The sequence below is a fragment of the Styela clava genome, chromosome 5, assembly GCF_964204865.1.
Source record: "Styela clava chromosome 5, kaStyClav1.hap1.2, whole genome shotgun sequence".
Taxonomy (NCBI): Eukaryota; Metazoa; Chordata; class Ascidiacea; order Stolidobranchia; family Styelidae; genus Styela; species Styela clava.
This window is the reverse complement of record NC_135254.1, coordinates 2,074,850-2,094,896: the sequence shown is the minus strand read 5'-3', so window position 1 is coordinate 2,094,896 and position 20,047 is coordinate 2,074,850. Positions and strand designations below refer to the sequence as shown.

At 38.8% G+C, this 20,047-nt stretch overlaps 1 protein-coding gene across 5 annotated transcripts in view; it reads right to left on the bottom strand.

The window, feature by feature from the left end:
• Positions 1-20,047, bottom strand: part of LOC120344714 (uncharacterized) — a 79,579-nt gene that overhangs the window by 12,132 nt on the left and 47,400 nt on the right. For 3 of the 5 annotated variants that reach the window (XM_078112903.1, XM_078112902.1, XM_078112905.1), the window contains 17 exons: positions 18,426-18,499; positions 17,517-17,687; positions 16,846-16,923; positions 15,196-15,351; positions 14,443-14,548; positions 13,890-14,021; positions 13,128-13,342; positions 12,261-12,379; positions 11,258-11,724; positions 9,138-9,244; positions 8,495-8,666; positions 7,174-7,328; positions 5,256-5,345; positions 4,664-4,793; positions 3,203-3,283; positions 2,040-2,284; positions 276-873 (listed from right to left, as the gene is read on the bottom strand). In XM_078112903.1, the coding sequence (XP_077969029.1) occupies positions 276-873; positions 2,040-2,284; positions 3,203-3,283; positions 4,664-4,793; positions 5,256-5,345; positions 7,174-7,328; positions 8,495-8,666; positions 9,138-9,244; positions 11,258-11,724; positions 12,261-12,379; positions 13,128-13,342; positions 13,890-14,021; positions 14,443-14,548; positions 15,196-15,351; positions 16,846-16,923; positions 17,517-17,687; positions 18,426-18,499 (3,096 nt within the window). The remainder of the gene's footprint in view (positions 1-275; positions 874-2,039; positions 2,285-3,202; positions 3,284-4,663; positions 4,794-5,255; positions 5,346-7,173; positions 7,329-8,494; positions 8,667-9,137; positions 9,245-11,257; positions 11,725-12,260; positions 12,380-13,127; positions 13,343-13,889; positions 14,022-14,442; positions 14,549-15,195; positions 15,352-16,845; positions 16,924-17,516; positions 17,688-18,425; positions 18,500-20,047) is intronic. The other 2 variants (XM_078112906.1, XM_078112907.1) reach the window with 2 other exon arrangements.

Here is a 20,047-nt window from a genome sequence, read left to right as displayed (position 1 = left end):
CAACCTAAAAACCAGTAAAACCATACTGAACCAACCTGACCCATTAATACCATATATGTATGTAACCATGCATAACCAAATTGAAACCAGTAAAACCATCAGTAACCAGTCTTATACAACCAATCTAATAACTAGTAAAACCATGCGTAACCAACCTGACCCAATAATACCATATATGTATGCAACCATACATAACCAAATTGAAACCAGTAAAACCAGCAGTAACCAGTCTTATACAACCAATCTAATAACTAGCAAAACCATGCGTAACCAACCTGAACCAGCATATGGTCGAGACAGTATTCCATGAATTTGATTTTGACGATATTGCAATTGCGTCATCTGTTGTTGTTTCGAGCGTTCCGCTTGATCTACTGCGGCAAATGTTTTCATCGTGGGTTGAGGTTGTGAAAACGGGGTGTATTTCATTCCCGGTTGGCTTGTTGGGGTCATACTACCGGGGTTCACTGGTGTAGGGGGCTTTTGTTGTTGTTGCAACCCCCCATAAGTTGAAGATTGGGATACTGGGGCTTTTCCCATCATGTACCCCATTTGTTGCTGTTGATAAAGGGGCATTTTCATATTTCCCCCCATTGGGGAGGAATCTTGTTGGGGCTGGGACGTCGGATGTTTTTGGGGATAACTCATGTTTTTGGGCACAAATTGTGATGTCATATACCCCATACTTGGTGAAAATTCATCTGTGCGGACTCGCTGATTGGGGGGAGCAATGGCAGTGTAATTAGCCCCAATAACCCCGGCTGGGGTGTGGGACGGCCCCATAACATTTCCGGATGACCCCATCACGCTGTCATGGCTACCAGAGGTCAAAGGTGAAGGAGATGGAGCTTTATTCATCCCCGGCATCATTGGCTGTAGTAAAATAATTAAAATTTAGTCAGGACACCAAATTGCACTGCATGTTGTGAATAGCTAGACAATTTTACATAATTAGAAAAAAACTTTTAAGCATAAAAATCTTAAGGTATTGTATATCCTTGCATGAAAGCTGATCTTCTAAATCGATAAATCTATAAAAAATTGCATATAAGTCGACCCTATAAATCGTAATTAACCGTTTGCACCTGTAACAAATTAACCAATAATTTGGATAATGGAAGTCAAATTCTATATTATAATTGACGTAATCGAAATATTGAAGAGATCTTTCTAGTCTTTCTCGTGTATGAGAAAATGGATATTTTCCCATGTCGGGTGACCCATAAACAACCGAAATATTGAAGAGATCGTTCTAGATCATTCGAAATATTGAGTCTAGATCTTTCTCGTGTATGAGAAAATGGATATTTCCCATGTCAGGTAACCTATAAACAAGTGTAATTATTGTAAGAAGGGTACCGAACATTCTAGATATGAGCAAAAATTGCTCCGTGGGAAACGAGATTTTTGGATAATAAAGAAAGGTACCGTTTTTGGCGAGCGAGATGAAAAAGATGTTACCATTTAAATAGACATTTGATCGTGGTTTTCACGGCTTTTCTATTTCAATTCGTTCGATACAACAATGCTAATTCATCACCGACTTGGTTTTCACGATTGTGAGTGTGTTTTATTGTAAGTAAATTTATTGTGATATATTATCCGTGGAAATAAAAATCTTTACAGGCAAATTGGTCAGATCCTTACTGTTATATAAAATTAACAGATATCTCAATTTGAACACGTAACCTACTATATATTCTGTTTTGGAGTCAGATACTTATCAAATTCGCTTAATTAGAAAGCAAAGACAGCAGAAGTTACACACCTATCACATCAAATGGTTGCAGAAGAGAATTTATGAAAATGATAACCATTATTGTTGTTTTACTTTTTACTAGTTATGCGTCGTATAGGCTGACCCCTCAGTTAGGAAAATTTGAAAGTTTTAAACTGTGCTTTTATGTTTTTTTATGTATATACTGTAGGTACACAGACGCTAAACATATGAAGGCCCACACTCAACAGAGTACAATGGTTGAACATATTTTAAAATTGAAAGTTCCAAAATTTTAAAATATTTCAGGTGAGAAGCATACCTGATACTGAGCCTGCTGCTGATACGAAGCCTGTCTGGCTTGCTGCTGCTGACTTGAAGGCTGAGCCTGTGTAGCATAGAAGCCTGAAACCTGGCCAGGATGGCTATGGAAAGAGCCGGCTGATCGCTGATGTGGTGTTGAGCTCAAAGCTGGCAAGTAAACTGGCGTAGCGACTGGTGAGAGACTACCTGCTGCCGTGACAACAGTGTTTTGTAGTGAGCGGTGAGCCATATTCAGTCCAATGCCTGGAAATAATAAATTTGAGATGTTTAACTCAGAAGGGAAAAACTTAAGAAGGATATTCATATTCAAGAAAATGACATATATCCTCTTGATTTCAAACTAAAGGGCCATAGTGAGTTGTGAAAAGATGTAGAAAGCTTTGAGTAAATATACCGGTTATTAGGATTGGTGGCGACTCGAATACGTAAATCTTCAAAAAAAAAAACGGAATAAATCAAATTGAATTTAAATTCTAATCTGTGAAAGTTTCCTTTTTACGATCTTCCCAAAGGAACAAAAATTTGCTACACAAAGAGTGACCATGTGGCTTTTTTACGCATAGCAGTTTTGTACACTGTACAGCACTTCCCTACCGTGTTTCCCCGAAATTTAGACAGGATTTAGATTTATTTTCTCTTGCAGAATAACACTATGTTTTTTTTGGAAGATGTCTTTTGTGTTCATTTATCAAAAATAAAATTACATTGTAGAAAATCACGAGATTTTTTAATAAACATCATATAGAAACCGACATCCATTGTTTATACAAAAATCAAGTGAAAAATATCATAATTGCGATTGTGACATCACACAATCTTGAATAGTGGTGTGATCTTCACCTTACCTCAGGTCATTGAACCTTTCCTCTCCCACACATTTTTTAATAAATTTTAAGGGTAGGGTTTAATTAAAATCATTTTTAAAATTCAAATTAGGTCTTATTTTCAGGCCAGGTCTTATTTTCGAGGAAACACGGTAGTTTTGCGATGATTAGACATTGCTGTGTTCTGTGTTATGTCATAAAAAACAAAAGAAAATAGAACCAACAAAGATACTTTGTTGTGGGTCGCCATACGCTGTGGTAATAAATAGTAGGTCCCGACTCGAAAGTTTGGTAGCCACTGATCTAGTGTATTCAAAAATGTCTTTCATGTATGTACCTTGAGCTCCATATGGTGTCCTGTTGCTCATCGTATGAGATTGAGGCTTCAGAGCGATTGTGTTCAGAGGAGGAGCTTTGACTGCAAAAAAAAAAAGAAATATAAAGAGGTGAATCAGTTAGTATGATGGTATAGGTATGTTTAGCATGTTTTTGGAAACACTGAATCAAATAGAAAGTCTATGTTATCAAAATGGCGCTCCAGAAGTGTGTGTACCAATATTTAGGTAACTAATTTTGTTCGCCTATTTCACATCAAGTTGCGTAAAGAAACCGAAACCCATGGACAGGGGGTATATTCACTTGGCTAACACAGACAGTCCCTGAACTAGTAACGAAACTAAAAAAAGGAAAATCGACCCTAACCCTAACCTGGTACCAATGTTCCCTCTAATTTTTGTAGCATGTGTGCGCACTTTTTTGGAAATGACTAATATTTGTGCAAAAACCAATGAAGAAATTTTGGCGTTCTAACCGGGTAATGGGTGGGCCAACAACAAACTTTCTCAACCTGCCAACCGAGAACATTGTTACATTACATCGAAATACGTCTGTGCGTAGAAAATCCATGCGTGTGCGCAGCCTCTGAAAGCTGTGTTCGCGCGCACACGCCAACACTTTAAAGGGAACACTGCCTGGTAAACACACTACGGGAGTACCATCAAAATTTGGTTTTCACACAAGTTCAAAAATAGCGTCAGTGTCAAAATTTCTTTCAACATAGAGACATTTTCTAACTTCCAGTCTGTATGACAACAGTCGTTTGGACAAACAGCAAATTCTGGAAGTTTAGCGGTAACCTGAACCACATTACACCGGCAAAGAGTCCAGCGATCCTTCGCACATAGTCATTCCATGAAGATTAATCAAAAGTGCGGTGACGAGTGTATTTCTAACGCTTAGCACGATGCACCACATCGCCGAAATTTTTAGTATAAATGGACCAAAGAGAGACGTGATAAAAACTTGTTGCTGTTGATAAAGGGGCATTTTCATATTTCCCCCCATTGGGGAGGAATCTTGTTGGGGCTGGGACGTCGGATGTTTTTGGGGGTAACTCATGTTTTTGGGCGCAAATTGTGATGTCATATACCCCATACTTGATGAAAATTCATCTGTGCGGACTCGCTGATTAGGGGGAGCAATGGCAGTGTAATTAGCCCCAATAACCCCGGCTGGGGTGTGGGACGGCCCCATAACATTCAAAAAGTTCATTAAAAAGTTCAAAGATACCTGTCTGTGTTACAACAGTCTGTGGGCAAACAGACAGGTCTGGAAGTCTAGCAGTCCGGCAATCCTCTCGCACATAATTATTTATTAAGGTAATCGTATTAATTATCGTATTAATTAATCGTATTCTCGTATTAATTAATCGTATTATTATTAAGGTGCGTATTCTTAACACTTGGCTCGATGCTATTTTAAGCATAATTGGAGCGAAGAAATAAAAAATAAAAAGTACCTGTCTGTGTGACAACAGTAGTTTGAACAAACAGGGAAGTCTGGAAATCTCTTTGTTGTTGTGTGTTGTATGCGACAGGATGATGAGAGAGGCTGTTGTACGAACTCATGCCACCCATCAGTGAGTAATCCTGAACAAACAAAAAAAGGAGTTCCACAAGATGTTTTTTACATATCCTCTCCAAGGATTTAAATTGTTATGAAATATAGGTTGTCCATAAAGTTCCTTTACAATTTCAATTTTGTTATGAAGTCAGTTCTCAATATATCTTAACCAGGTTGAATCAGAAATTGTTTATTTTTTCTTCATTCATCACATCTGTGTGGGCCAAAACGATATATGGTTAAAAAATTTTAGGACGTTATGGTCATCCTATATTATTATCGGATATGATTTATTTCAACACTTCAGTGAGGCGCGTTTGGCAACGTAGATATAGGGTCCCACGCCCCCACATCACACAGGGTATGATAAACCGAGTACGCGGGTGACGAATCATCGTTTTAATTTCACCATAACAACAGGGCGATTAAAAAATGGTTCGCCACCAACAACAACAACAACTTAAACAACAACAACAAAAAAATATTACTGGAAGATGGCTTATCATGGCGGCTTGTTGCATTTGTTGTAAGTTGTTATGGAGAGACGTTGAAGATATCGGCTGATAATGGGTTGATCCCTGAAGATAAGATAACATATTGATAACAAAACAAAGATATGTAATTTGTTATGGAAATGGTCGATGACATCAGCTGATAGTAGTTTATTTACTGAGGAAAAGATTAGATTACATACTGATAAGAGATGTTATATATCAGGGTGGTCCAAGGTTGGCAGCTCCGCGGGCCACAAAATTACTTTTGCATTGTTCGCGGGCCACAATAGTGCCAAGAACTTCGCTCGTTTAACTTCGCTAGTTGCCTCAGCAAGCCATAACACTAGTCAATTCAGTGACATTAATGATACAACAATATGTCAAAAGATATTTTGGTCAATTTTATGACGAAACAACACGAAAAGCAATTTTTTGATTCCTCTCCGAATGCGACGCGGGCCACAGATAATGAATTGGGCCTGGGTTTGGACCACCCTGTTGTATATCAATGAATTGCTATATAGATGTGTTGAGGATATTGGCTGATCCCTGGCGATAAGATTAGATAACATAATGTTAAAAGATCATCGTTGAATAGGTTGAATTATTATGAAGAGAGGTTGAAAAGATCGGCTGATAATGGGTTGATCACTTATAAGTAATGCATTGGTATATGGATGGGTCGAAGGCACTTGTTGATAATGGTTTGTTCTCAGAGGAAAAGATTAGATAACATACTGATGGAGATGGGTTGAAGACATCCGCTGATAGCGGTATGATCTCCGAAGATAAGATATCAACAGAATGGAGGTTGAATAATTGTGGAGAGAGGTTGAAGATATTTAATGATAATGGATCTATCGCTGTTGATAAGATTAGATAACATACTGATAATCGAATTGCACTAAACATAATGCACATCTGTGAAGATGGATTGAAAATATTGGCTGAGCCAGAGATAAGATTAGATAGAATCCTGATAAGAGTTAACTGGAACATATTCTTGATTTTATGCAAGGGGATATGTAATTATTGAGGTTAGAGATATCAGGTGAGATTACATCACAAGTACAGAAGAGATATTTACACCTTAATTTAGTGTTCAATATGTGTCCCTATTTTGAGAAATTTTGAATTTCAACTTTGATTCATAGCCTGTAAATAACAAATGGCAACTACATACATCAGGGATCGGCAACCTTCTGTTGCTCGCGGGCCAAAATTAAAGTTGCGAGTCATTGGCGGGCCGCACATATTTTTAGAAAGTGGAAAAACCGAACGAATGGTACTTTTTAAATTAAAAATCGAGCAATGATACATCTCTCGAATAGAATATAGATTTATTTCCTCATTGCATCTCAAAAAATTCCATTTGTATATTTTCGGCGGCATTGAACCCTTTGCACTTAGCATCAACTTTTTTGCGTTTTGTTGCCATTAGTCTAATTATAATTAAATTTAGGCTCATTAAATGAGTAATTGTGAATTTTATACTTATTAGAGTATATATAATATAGATTAGTCTACACGTGTCTCACAATAAATTCTGTTACGTAAAGAATATAATGGTCAAAACAGCTGTTTTGTTACTATAATTCAGTGAAGCGTCACGGGCAGGATTATATTACTCCGGGCCGTAGGTTGCCGACCCCTGGCATACATCCATTTTACCAGACAGAGTCAGGGATTTACAAAGAAGGTTCTGAATCATTTAATTGCTTTTCTTACATTTTAAAAGGAGGGTAAAAGGGGTTATGACCCCCTTTTGGGTACACCCCTGTAAGGGACTAACTATTTAAAAAATGGAATACCAAACAATTTTTTTGTACAAGCGTGCAGGTTATCCTTGGCCACAAGTACAATAAGTCAAAATTCGTCCCCCAGCCCACAAAAAACAAACAACGCCACCTACCTGTTGTACAGGCATCCTATGTTGTGCAGGAGTAAAGAGTTGAGACGAGTTGTGGTCCTGAATTCCAGTTAACATAAGATACTGAGAAATGACGGGCAAGACTAACTGTGATTGCTGCTGTTGTTGCATGACTGCTGACGCCGGCCGACTTGACGCTGAAACGTAAAAAAATTTGAAATAATCTGCTTCGAATAATGAAACATTATCCTTCCTCGCTGGGTAGGCACATAAATTGATTCGACATAGGAAGGTGGTCCGTCAAGAATAAGATTCATAGAAAGGAGAACCCACAAAGTTTGGGAAACCCTGCCCTGGAAAAGCATGAAAAGAAGATTTAAAAAACTTCTTCTATGGATGAATTTTATTTTCTCATTGTATGATTCTGAAAAAAGCTTTGGACAATGAAGGAAACTTCGAAATAATTTGCTCTGAAAAAGGTGGAGGCAAGCATGAAAAGGTTATTTTTTAAATTTTTTTTTTTTAATAGGACATCTCTGATGGAATTGGACGATGAAGGAAATTTGAAACATAATTTACATGACGTTTTAACACGCTTTCACTTCAAACAACGCACTGCAAAAGCAGCCGCATCTCATTAAATAAAAAGAATTTTAAAATTTATGTTATCCAATTGCAAGTCGAGCCAAATCAGCAAATAGAGTAGGACCTCAAGTTTCATTGGCTGTTGGAATGAAACAGGGGCGGGCAAGGCTTTCAAACCAGGGGCCAAACATTTTGCCCATCTGGTCTGGCGGGCCATGTAAGTGTGACGTTAAAAGTTACATTTTATGAACAATATTTACAGTAATTTTGAGTTGGGTTGCGCGAGACTAACTTCCTATCTTTTCTCTATGCCTTTATGCTAGTGGATCCGTATGCTTATACTGCAAGGATACTGTAGCTGGAATAAACATGACTATTCTATTCAATTAAAGAGTCCAGCTGCACACTAACACAAATGTATTTCTGTAACGTTTCGTCCGACCAGAGTCAGACTTCCTCAGACAAGCAGTTTACAACAATGGCAAGAAATGGCCATTGTCCATTGTTGTAAACTGCTTGTCTGAGGAAGTCTGACGAAACGTTACAAAAGTGAAAGTGGAAAACAATATCCCTCGTGCCAAAATTAAATTCAACCACAATCTCAACAAATTTCTTGAGCTTTTAGTTTGGTTGTGGCAGCATCAGGCGGGCCAGATTGAATTATCCAAGGGGCCGAATTCGGTCCGCGGGCCGCAGTTCACCCATGTCTGGTATAGAGCTTGATTCAGTGGAAAAATCTCTGATAATATCAAATTAATTCAACAATCAAAAACCATACTTTGCGATTCCGAGCTGAATGATCCGGCGCTCGTAGGAGTGGATGTCGCCACTACTTTCATATTTGAGGGGTTTGTTTCTCCGCCTGCCCCACTTTGCTCTATACTGCCACCTACTGATGGAGTATTACGTGTAGGCTTCCATTCTCGTGATTGCGCAACATTGAATGACGACTGAAAAATAACATAAGTAATGGTCACAGTCAGGCATATTCGAGAGCAAAACCAAAAACTTGAATATTTTTCAAACAAACAATTTGATGACTTTTCAGATTAATTAAATATTTAAAATGAAGATTTATGAATTGTAACTAATTTTGGATGTATTCAGATATGTCCCTGTTATTAATACAAGCAAAAATGAAATATTTATTGTATCCGCTAACTATCAGTTAAACATTCAACCCTGTGCACTACAGTCTAATGATTTAGAACGCTGGTTCTCGGCCTTTTTAAGCCTCGCCCCCTTTTTAGAATTTGTAAAATTTGAATTTTTAGAACTAGCTACAAATAACATATAGTAAGGTGAAAATAATATAGCATATAAAAAAAAATTGAACAAAATTTTTTACTTTTAATCCGCAGTAGTTAATTATTTGAAAATGGTCAACCGTTAAACCATCGGTTATCCATGACCAATCTTACCTGTACATCTGAGGAAGTATCGATGGCTTGAGAAACATTTCCGGACGAGACGACGTTTCTTGTGGAAGAATGGAATGAAGAGAAAGGAACGGATCCTTCATTCAGTGCTGAAAGAAAATCATTTCAGTTAAATTCAGTAAGAATACTCGGTGCTGGGAAGCTTAAGTAACCATTTATCAAAAAGTCATTGGACTCATACTCGACAGTGAAACCTGGATGTCCAAAGAATCGAATATCATTTATAACAAGGACGAATCAGGGGCAAAGAATTTTGCTCACCTAGACTGACAGGCCATGTAGCACAAAGGTGGAAAACGAGAATATCGGTCAGAGACCGAAGAGTTATCGATCGAAAGTTAGGGGATCCCCCAAAACAGCGCTCTTACTCCATAGTGACACCTCCCATCACTAATTAATTATTAACTCGCTAATTATACGACATAATTCGCACAAAATTGATAGGCTTCAGGTCCGACATATGATGAATGCACATGCAAAATTTGGAGCAGATTCAATCTCGCTTTCGTGAGATATCGCGTGCATCTAACAGACAGACAGACAGACATACAAATACCTATCAACATACTTACCAAATAAAATCGATAAGTAACAATAAGCCTCATGTCAAAACTAAATTGAATCGCAATCTCAACAAATTCCTTGAGTTATTTTGGGTTGGAACATCCAAATTTGGTTTCATTCTGGGCTGTAGTTTACCCATGTCACATTCATGACTATCAGTAGAGATTAGGTGAGAGCTACCTCACATGCCTTTTGTACTAGCGGGTTCGTAATAATTTTAACTGCTTGTCTAAAGAAGACTGATTTTCGTAAGATAAACGTTACAGAAATTATTTGTGTTAGTGTGCAAGCGGACTCCTGAATTCCATATTGCGAAATTGTGCGATCCAATGGGCGGCGGCGACGCCCCCTTTTCGTATTGCGAAATGACACGTGGGCTTCGTCGCGGATGAGTGAGTAACGGCCAATCACGTGGAAGATTTCGAATCGGAGCGCCCGTCGGCCCCGCTCGCCGTGGTGAATTTAAGTCCGACACCACGATGACGCCGCCGACGTGCCCCGCCCGGCTCGGTAAAAAAAAAAATAGGACAAGTCCGGCGCGGAAAAAAATAAAGACCAAGTCCGACACCACGGGCGGGCGAGTCAAAAAAATTTCATTATATTAGATATGAAAAAAATTATGAATTTAGGAATAATTCAGCTATCTTGAACCGGCAGACAAACAGATCAAAACATAGTGATACTGAATAGTGCTGACATGGGCAACCTAGTACCCGTGGGCCAAACATGGCCAGTTGAGTAATTCAATTTGTCTTGCATGATGCTGCCACAACCAAACTAAAAATTTTGATGTTTTAGCTAAAAATAGCTCAAGGAGATTGTTTAGATTGCAATTAAATTCAGTTTCAACACAAGGTTTATTGTTTCCACTTTTGTTTTTTTAACACTGTAAATATTGGTCATAACTAGGGTTAACCGGTTAAACGATTTCAGATGGTTAACGGTTACGATTTATTTTAACCGTTAACTGACATCTCAGGTACAAATCATCTTCATACCGTACAATTTCTCTTTAAATATGATTACATCATCGCAAATTTATCTCTTGTGGCATAACTGTGTGGGTAAGGACTCAATAAATGTGAAATATAATGGAAGTACAAAGATTGCTGATTATGGAAACTTGACAATGATGAATTCAGAATCAGTTTTCGGTCGATTTCGAAATACATTGTTCACGATTTCATTGCAAAATCGGATATTCAATGTCATATCACAAGTACGCAGTTGATGCCCTTTTTCTTTTTATGATATATATCTCGAAGTATAATAACACGCGAAATTGCATTATAAGCATTGTGACGTAACAAGCTGAAATTATAAATTATTACATCAAACGTCACATGGCGGGTAACCAGTTAATTTTGCCCGGTTAACGGTTAAAGTGTTTTCCCTGAAATTCCCAGCCCTACTCATAACATGTTACGTCACATTCACATGGCCCGTCAGTCTAAGTGGGCCAAAATTTTTAGCTCGTAGTCCAAAGACCTTGCCTACCCCTGGAATAGTGTCATAAGTAGGGGTTTCCAATTCCATACCTTGCTGTTGTTTCTGCCCTTCCTCTCCATATGAGGAAGTGTTATCCCAAGCTTTTCTTGCCGACCTCATCGCCGTTTCTAATTTGGTGAAGTCCACAGATGGTGACGTAGGAGTTAATAACATCGCTGTTGAACTTTGACCCCCCAGGTCATTTGAACTTTGACCCCTGAGACCCATCTCTGTTCCAGCAGTATTCTGGGCTCTCAATCCAATGTCACTTCCTGTTGAACTTTGACCTCTCATAGGATTTTGACTTCTAATCGCAGTATAATCCCCGACATTTGAACTTTGACCTCCGAACCCCAGATCATTTCCTGTTGAACTTTGAACCCTGATGTCACCAGCAGCTGAACTTTGAACTCTATTTAATACCTCCCCAGTTGCATGAGTGGGAGGGAGGGGGATTGGCCCAGGGGGCTCTGTCTCACTCATTTCGGACTGAACCGCTGGGTCTGGGGGGCTTACGCTGAAAAACAGAAAATATTTTGGGGAGATTCTATTCTGATCATGTTGATAAAAGGGAGGGGGAATACCCTTGGCGTACTGAATTGAATACTCAATCTATGGGAATACAACACTCTGAACAAGTCGTAAGGTTGGGCATTTTGGAATACTTGATGATTTTAGAATCGAGTCTCGAATACTTGGGAGATATGTATGTAACTTCCTTATTATATTCCTCCAGACACATAAATTACTTAAAACATAGAATACATCACTCAGGCAGATTGCTGAGCGTTCACACACCACTACAGAAAATAGTCATATGTCACAATTGCGTTGAAAAAATATTTTTACTAGATGGCTTGGCAGTGATTCGAACCCATGACCTTCTGATCAAAAATTCATCACTCTACCAACTGTGCCACCAAATATTGCCCTGTGTAAAGATTGTTAAACTGCCATGATATGACAGCAACAACTTCACTTGGGCTTGATAACAGTATTCGAGTCGTATGACCTTGTTTAACCTTCAAAAAAGATCAAGAAATATCATCTTACCCCAGTCTTCCACTCAAGTCATCGTTCGTTGGATTTTCAGGATTATTCGAACCACTAAGTGGTGCCATTGATGATGACGGTGCAGAAATAACTGGCTGAGTCATGCTCGACATTGGCATCTGAAGTGTAAACAAAGATGGTAACTTGCGGTTACTGCGGTTTCCATGGTAACTGTTAAGTTACTGTTACTAGGAGGGCCACATGGTTACCATGGTAACTGTGAGTTTACTGCCCTATATATTACTATGGTAACTCCGAGATTACCACGGTAACAAGTGCTATGGCAACTAGGATGTCCCATTACAGACGACTCACACCCAATTAGGGATGCCTAAAGTGACCAATGAAACAAAACTTTAATATCGGATACTTAAGATTTCGTGTATGATATGACTCCTTCAATATCGGTAAATGCCTAGGTCACAACGAGCCTTGGTCACAACGAGGCATAAAAAAACAATGGTAAACTAGATAGCTATCGGAGACCGCCGACATATCGATCGTTTGCAGCGACGAAATTTAGGGGATCCCCCCCAAAATACAATCCGGTTCTGATTCCTTTGCTCTGACTCAATAGCGACACCGCATGTCCCATTACTAATTAATTAATAACTCGCTAATTATACGACATAATTCATCCAAAATCAATAGGATTCTGGTCCGAGATATGATGAATGCACATGCAAAACTTGGAGCAGATTCAACCTCGCGTTCGTGAGATATCGCGTAACATACGTAAGTGCCTCACAGACATACAGACAAATACCGAGATCGATAAGTAATAAGAAAGATATAGATATAGGCTGCTGGTACATAAATATGTTTGAAATAAAAAGCATATAAAAAACCTAAAATTACATTTCATACCTGATGGAAACCGCCCATTGGAGGAGCTGAATGCCCAGTTCCAAGTCTTTGTCTTGATGGTGAAGCGCCTAGTGTTGGAGTAGGCGTGTCTTGCAAAGTGGGTGTGGCAGCATCATTTGTTGGAGAGGGGTTCGGAAAACGTTGGAACGATGAATTCTCCGAGTTTTCGATGTTTGATTCTGGCTCGAGATTTGGATTAAATGATCCTCCTATTCCTGTGATGAGAGGATTTTTTGCGAATATTTTTTTAGGGTAACTTTTAAAAAAAGAGTCAATTAAAACACAACAAAAATCTCAAGTAACTGCTTAACAGGTTGTGTTACTAGAGTGGTACAAAGTGAAGCTCGCCAAATATCACTTGAAGGCCCCAATATAAGGGCCGGCAGTTGGTGAAAACCTGTTATAGACACTAAAGCGGCCTACTAAAAAAAATTAGGTTTCTGTGCCGGGCTCAATTTACTTCTAGGACAGTTGAAGGGGGGTCAAGGGTCGCCCACGTTATATCAATTTTTAAATTTTTTTTTTTTTTGAGATCTGTCCGGCCCATATCCCGCAATTTCGAGCATTGGACACCCTTATCTACTTGGATATGGTTGGACAACCGTTTGAGCCCCCTTGGCTAACCCCCTCCCTCCCACCCATGCAACTGGGGAGGTGTTAAATAGAGTTCAAAGAGGTCAGAGGTCAAAGTTCAACCAGCAACAGTGCCTTTTTTGTCGACTTATGATCAGTCAATCGAGTCAAAAATTTTAAAGAACTGACCTGAATATGCATTTTGTCTATTAGTATTTTCATCTTGATTTGCGTGAGGTTCGCCAAACGGAGTATAATTTCTTTTAGTTTGAAATTCCGTGCTTTTGAATAGCGGACTTCCTGACTGGTTGGCTGTCATGTCTATATGAGAAATGGTATAAATCAAATCAAATTTTTTTTTCACCCAAACAAACCAATTGCAAGCGTATTACTGTGGTAGGGAAACCATGGGCTTCCAAAACTGGTTATAAAGTGCCAACATCTAAGGTTCTAATACTGCATAAGTTTTTAAAGTGCTCCATATAAAGCCCCAAGTCTATGTGAGAGAAACCCAGGGGCCCCATGAGTTATTCGTTTACTTATTATACTGACTTGCTGATTTTGTAACTGTCCAAAGAAGCAATAACGCCATTATTAAAATTTGACAACGGTAGCGTTGAAATGTGGCAACAAGACGGTAATTCAAATATGACATCTATAATCTAACTCTTCACGGGAGAACCATAACACAAAAAGTATGAGAATGGATTTATCTTCACGCAAACAAAAAACAAACACATACTCTGTCCAACTCCAGTGTCAGTATTATCAGCAACAAATGAAATCACGTTCTTGTCATTCATTTTATTGAACAGAGAGTGAATACTGCTGGAATCCAACTGGCCATCCTAAAAATGGAAAATCAATTCAGAATTATCTTAAAACCTTAAATTTTATAGCTCAATGGAATGATGGTTTAGGGGCGTGTTTTCCAACCTATGTGTCGTCAACCCAGAGGCTAAGATTGTTCTCGGGTCGCTTAGTTTTTAAAACAATTTTATTTTTCACTCAATTTTATTTTATTTTGTATTGAAATGTTGCTCAGTAATAATTGTAAAAGTGGGTAATATAAAATCATGAAAACTTTGCAACATTTACTTCGCTTTTGCAAAGCCAAGCAACTGCATGGCGTATAGTATTGAAGCATTTTCGGCAACAAACGTACTACATTCTGTTCAGTATTAGAGTCATTCAGCGAGTTTTTACAAACTTTTTTTTTTAAAACTTTGTTGAAATACAAACACAAAAAAATGAAATGAAGTTTGCTTAAAGCAATATTTCAGGAAAATTCAATGTTGTTTTTATCGATGTTCATTTGTTGGTGGAGAAAACCGTCTAAAAACACTAGAAACCCTGCTAAAACGCTTAAAAACATAGAAAAACCGTCTAAGAACAACATTTTCATTATGCTCTTTTATAGGGAACTTTGCAAGCAGATGGAAATTGCTTCTCTCATTCCCCAGTCCTCTTTTTTAAAATAAACTCTAGCGCCCACCTGTGGCATCATATCTAAGTTCATTGTCTCCATCTGCGCATTTTCCAATGATGCTTCTGTCACACGTTTACCTCGTTCGCCTCCAATAGCACCAGCGGGATTCGAACCCACGCTCCTAGGACTGCCACCGGAGTCACCCAGCATAGTTGATCCAGTCTGTAGGGTATAAAAAGGATTAATGGAGAGACTTCTAAGTAAAGAGGGGGAAATTTTAAAAGGCTGGGTGACCCCAGAAACGTAACCTATAGAACAGCAGTTCTCAACCGGGGGCCCTCGGCCCCCTAAGGGGGCCACAGAGGAGTTGAAGGGGGGCCACAAGGATGGGCTGAAATCTGAATTTACTTTTCACTTCAAAAGAAATCTCAGATTTTCCTAGTTTGCTGCTCAACAAGGTTATTTCGCAGGGTGCTTTTGCTCTCTTTCTCTCTCTCTCACGAGTCATAAAAGGTTGAGAACCACTGCTATAGAATATGTTCCAATGACATGGGTTTCGTTTTTTTCACCCGATATTTTCAAACTTCTGTAACTTTTAATTCGAATACTTTGATGAATATGACTTCCAATTAGGATTAGATACCAGCTAAAGCAGGGTCGTCCAACCCGTGGCCCGCCGGAGGTTTCCGAGTGGCCCGCGCGGTTTCATTCGAATCACAAGGACTTTCACAAATCTGGGCCATTATTGAAACCTCTAGTAAAAAAATTATTCCTGGTCATTCAATCGCTCGAGAAGTACACCCAGCTATCGAAAGCATTTTGTGAGCGTTATTGCTGGAGAGAGATTTCTTGTATTTCAATCTGTTTTCCCTTTTTTTCTGTGAAGCTAGAAGAGGCAGTTTTTATGACCTTAATATTTGACAGCCGTTATTTGTACGAGCAAGTTTTTTTTCGCGGATGGAACATGTCAAATCCCCCGCGAGATCACTAATTTTTGATAGTCATATATGAAATATTCGGTATGTATGGCTGCATTGTCCGTCGCTTCGAATATTGGCAAATTAACTGGATAAAAGCAGTGTCATACTTGACATTGAAATATCTATGTGTGGTAAAAACTTTTGGTTTAACTGTATCTTTGTATTTTCATTGTTTTTATAATTTTGGTGTGATGATTTTGTTTGTTTTTCATTAATCAGCAGTCGTAAAAGCTAGAACATAACAACCATGTCAAGTGGCCCAAACTAAATGTGGCTCTTTGGCCCAAACGGTTGGACAACCCCGAGCGTGTCTATAGCAGGGGTGTGCAACAGGCGGCTGCAAGGGCCACAACACGGCCTGCCATTCCATTTAGTGTGAAGCTTGTCAACACCCAGTTTTTTCCCCATGAAGCATAAAATCTTAATCCGACAGTTTATGTTTGGAAAGTGTGTGAAAATATTGGCGCTCCCGTGGTATGTGAACCAAAATGGCAGACACCGAAACGTAGTATGTGTACCAGGTTAGGCCATAATTTTATTCCAATTCTCCCGTAGCCAAGTGACTCCCGTAGTATATCTACCGGAAATTACGGCCTAACCCTAAACTGGTACACATACTACGTTCCGGTTTCCGCCGTGGCTGTGTTAAATTTTTCGCCGTTTTGGCCAGTGTCCTCATTACCGTAAGGCCTGGCGATAGCTCTTGAAATGTTCGCAAAGATCCTCCAATACATACCTGATGGTACTCTGCTGCCACTGGTGGTTTAATCGTTTCTAGTTCGGGATTCTGGATCAGATGTATAACTGACGGCAACTGAAATTGAGAAGAAAAGTTTCAAAATTTTTTTTGTTAAATCGGCTAAATAGAAAAAAATTAGCAAGCAATGTGTTATGGATCAAGCTATGAGATTAATGATATGAATTTTTTTTTTGTTAGGAGGGGGGGGGGGGTTAAACCTCGTTTTGAACATGGATTACTTATGTTGGATGACAGGGAGTGTTTTTCTTTTTCTGCATTTTTTGTGGTAGCGGGGGATTTTTCGAAGACTTAGTGGGGATGTTTCAATAGTTTTTATTTCCTCGCAGAGATGGTCGAAAAAATTTAGTTTGGACAGATATTGGAAGAAATTATTTTTGGTGGATTTTTTAAATTTTGACAAATCTTTTTTAGCAAAAAATAAGTTCGAATTTATTTTTATTTCTGCGCAGAACAAGGCAATTTCAGAGAAGCAATTTTAGTCACATCAGAATTATTAAAAAATGTTAGCTCGTGATTTGTTAGGTTATAGAACCGCCAAGATGTGAACATGCTAGTGTTAGATGAGGTGGGATTCGAACTCGCGTCCCAATGTTTATATGGTTGCATGGGCGGTTACAACAGAGGGCACTGACCCCATTCTTAACTACCTGACCCCCGCCTACCGAGGTTATAACCCCAGTTGTCGTAGAAACGTTTCCAAAACTGCTGAAACTGATTTTTGGATCGGCTGAGCCTGGACTGCTGCGCTGAGATGATGGAACTGAGGATTCGACTCCGCTATCGTGCTGAGACGCTGGGTTTTCTCCTTTGTTTGCCTCCTAAAATGAAAAAATTAAGAAGATTGAGACAGTGGCACTCCTGACCCCAAAGAAGTCGATATGTTCCAACACATTCAAACAAAAATATCCTTCAAATTCCATTAAATCGAAGGGCATCCAGAAGTGAATTAATTATGCACTAATAGAGAAGACGAGAATATCGGTTGGAAACCGAAGACTTATCGATCGATAGTTAGGGGATCCCCCAAAACAGAAACTGCAGTTTCGATTCATCCGCTCTTGTAACTTGCGCACCGCGCATCGCACACACACACTCGACGGGTTTCAAAATTCTCTCGCTTTACAAAAATCTAGATCACTATATCAATAATTGATTGATAACTCGCTAATTATACGACATAATTCGCCCAAAATCAATAGGCTTCTGGTCCGAGATAAGATGAATGCACATGCAAAATCTGGAGCAGATTCAATCTCGCTTTCGAGAGATATCGCGTGCATCTAACAGACACACAGACAGACATACAGACAGACATACATACAGACAAATACCTATCAATATACTTACCGATCTTAAGATCGATAAGTAAAAAACACAATGCTGATGTGCTAAGTGATTTGAACAAACTAATAATACAAAAGTAGATATAAACACCTTGAAAAGAGTTCAGAAATTTAAATTACACTTTAACGCTACTCAACCAGAGTTACAATAGCTATAATAAGTCTACCCGTTTTTGTATAGAAAAGCTACAAATAGTGAGAAGTACTACTTACTGGAGTTACAACCGCAACCACTATTTCCCCACTTGTTGCCGCTGGGATATTTGATTCTCTCGGATCCCAGGTACCTGGTAAGAGAATAAATAAGAGAAAAGTTAAGATTGAGTATAAGAACCAAATTTATGGCCGCAGCTGATAAGAGAACAAGAAAGATATGCTCGAATAAATGGACACGTACTGCCACATAATTTTGATGACATCATAGTAAAAAATAAAAGTAGCCTTCTGGAGAAAAATTCCATCTTTAACCACTGAAAATTTTGATGCAATTGGTCCGGTAATCGAAGAGAAAAGCGATTTTCTTCAAAACGATACAAAGAACAGAAACAACATAATAACAAAACCAACAAGTAATGATAGAATCATTAAAACAGCCTCAAGATGATTACTTAATAGAAAAGTGAATAAGAGTAGAAAAATTAGGATCGAGTTTTCAACACTGGTTCCCAACCAGTTGGCATGGACGCATTTTTCAGGTGGGCGGCATGTCTACAAAAATTTCTATGGTTTTTCGAAAAATTTAATTTCATTTGTGTATTCTTGTAGTTTTTACCTTGCATGAAAAATTGAATGGGCCAATGAACTTTTAGACAACATGGGAACAAAGGTTGATAAACACCGGTCTGGAACAAAATTTATGGCTGCACTGATTGAAATGTCACACGTAACTGTGGTGGCAACACATCTTAGGTCCAAATCTGAAGTGCCAGACCTAACTTGATTGGGCGATCCCGAAGTATGGTACACATACTACGTTCCAGTGTCTGCCATTTTGGTTCACATATTACATGAGTACCCTTAATTGACATCACAGCTCACAAATTCAAATTCCCGAGCAAATAAATTAACTGCTGTAAATGTGTTCAAATAAAACTGAGAGCGCTCCCGAAGTATTAGTGCACAACCTGAACCCTAACTTGGTACACATACTACGTTCAGGTTGTGCGCCATCTTGGTACACATACTACAGAAGGTCCAAACTGAGATCACGTTGCAGAATCTTCGAAAGGGTTCAAAATTATGAGAATCTAGAGCAGTCGTTTCTCTATTCGTCCATTTTAGATCTCCTCATCACTATATACCACTAACTACTCTATATATTATATAAGTAATTGGGTGCTCCCGAAGTATGCGAACCAAGATGGCGGACATCGGAACGTAACATGGGTAACAGGTTAGGGTTAGGCGATAATTTTTTACCAATTTTCCTTATTTTAGTCCTATTATCAGTTCGAAGACTAGCCAAGAGCCTCCCGTAGTATTTATACCTAAAATTATGGCCTAACCCTAACCTAGTACACATATAACATTCCGATGTCCGCCATCTTGGTTCGCATACTTCGGGAGCCCCAGTAATTGTTTACATGAATAAGTATCTCAAAAATAATACCAATCAGACAGAGTAATATTACCAAACAAGGACCCTCTCCTAGTTATAAAAAGCCCGTTTTTAGGGTTTTCAAAGCCTTTCCTATACCCCAGTCCTAGAGGTATACCCCTAACCTACCCATCTCTGTTAACGATACTTATAAATAACAGCAATATTGCCCCAAACAATATTAGTAAAACTGCGCCATACACAAAAAAATAAGGTGTTGAGGAGAATTGCAGAGCCT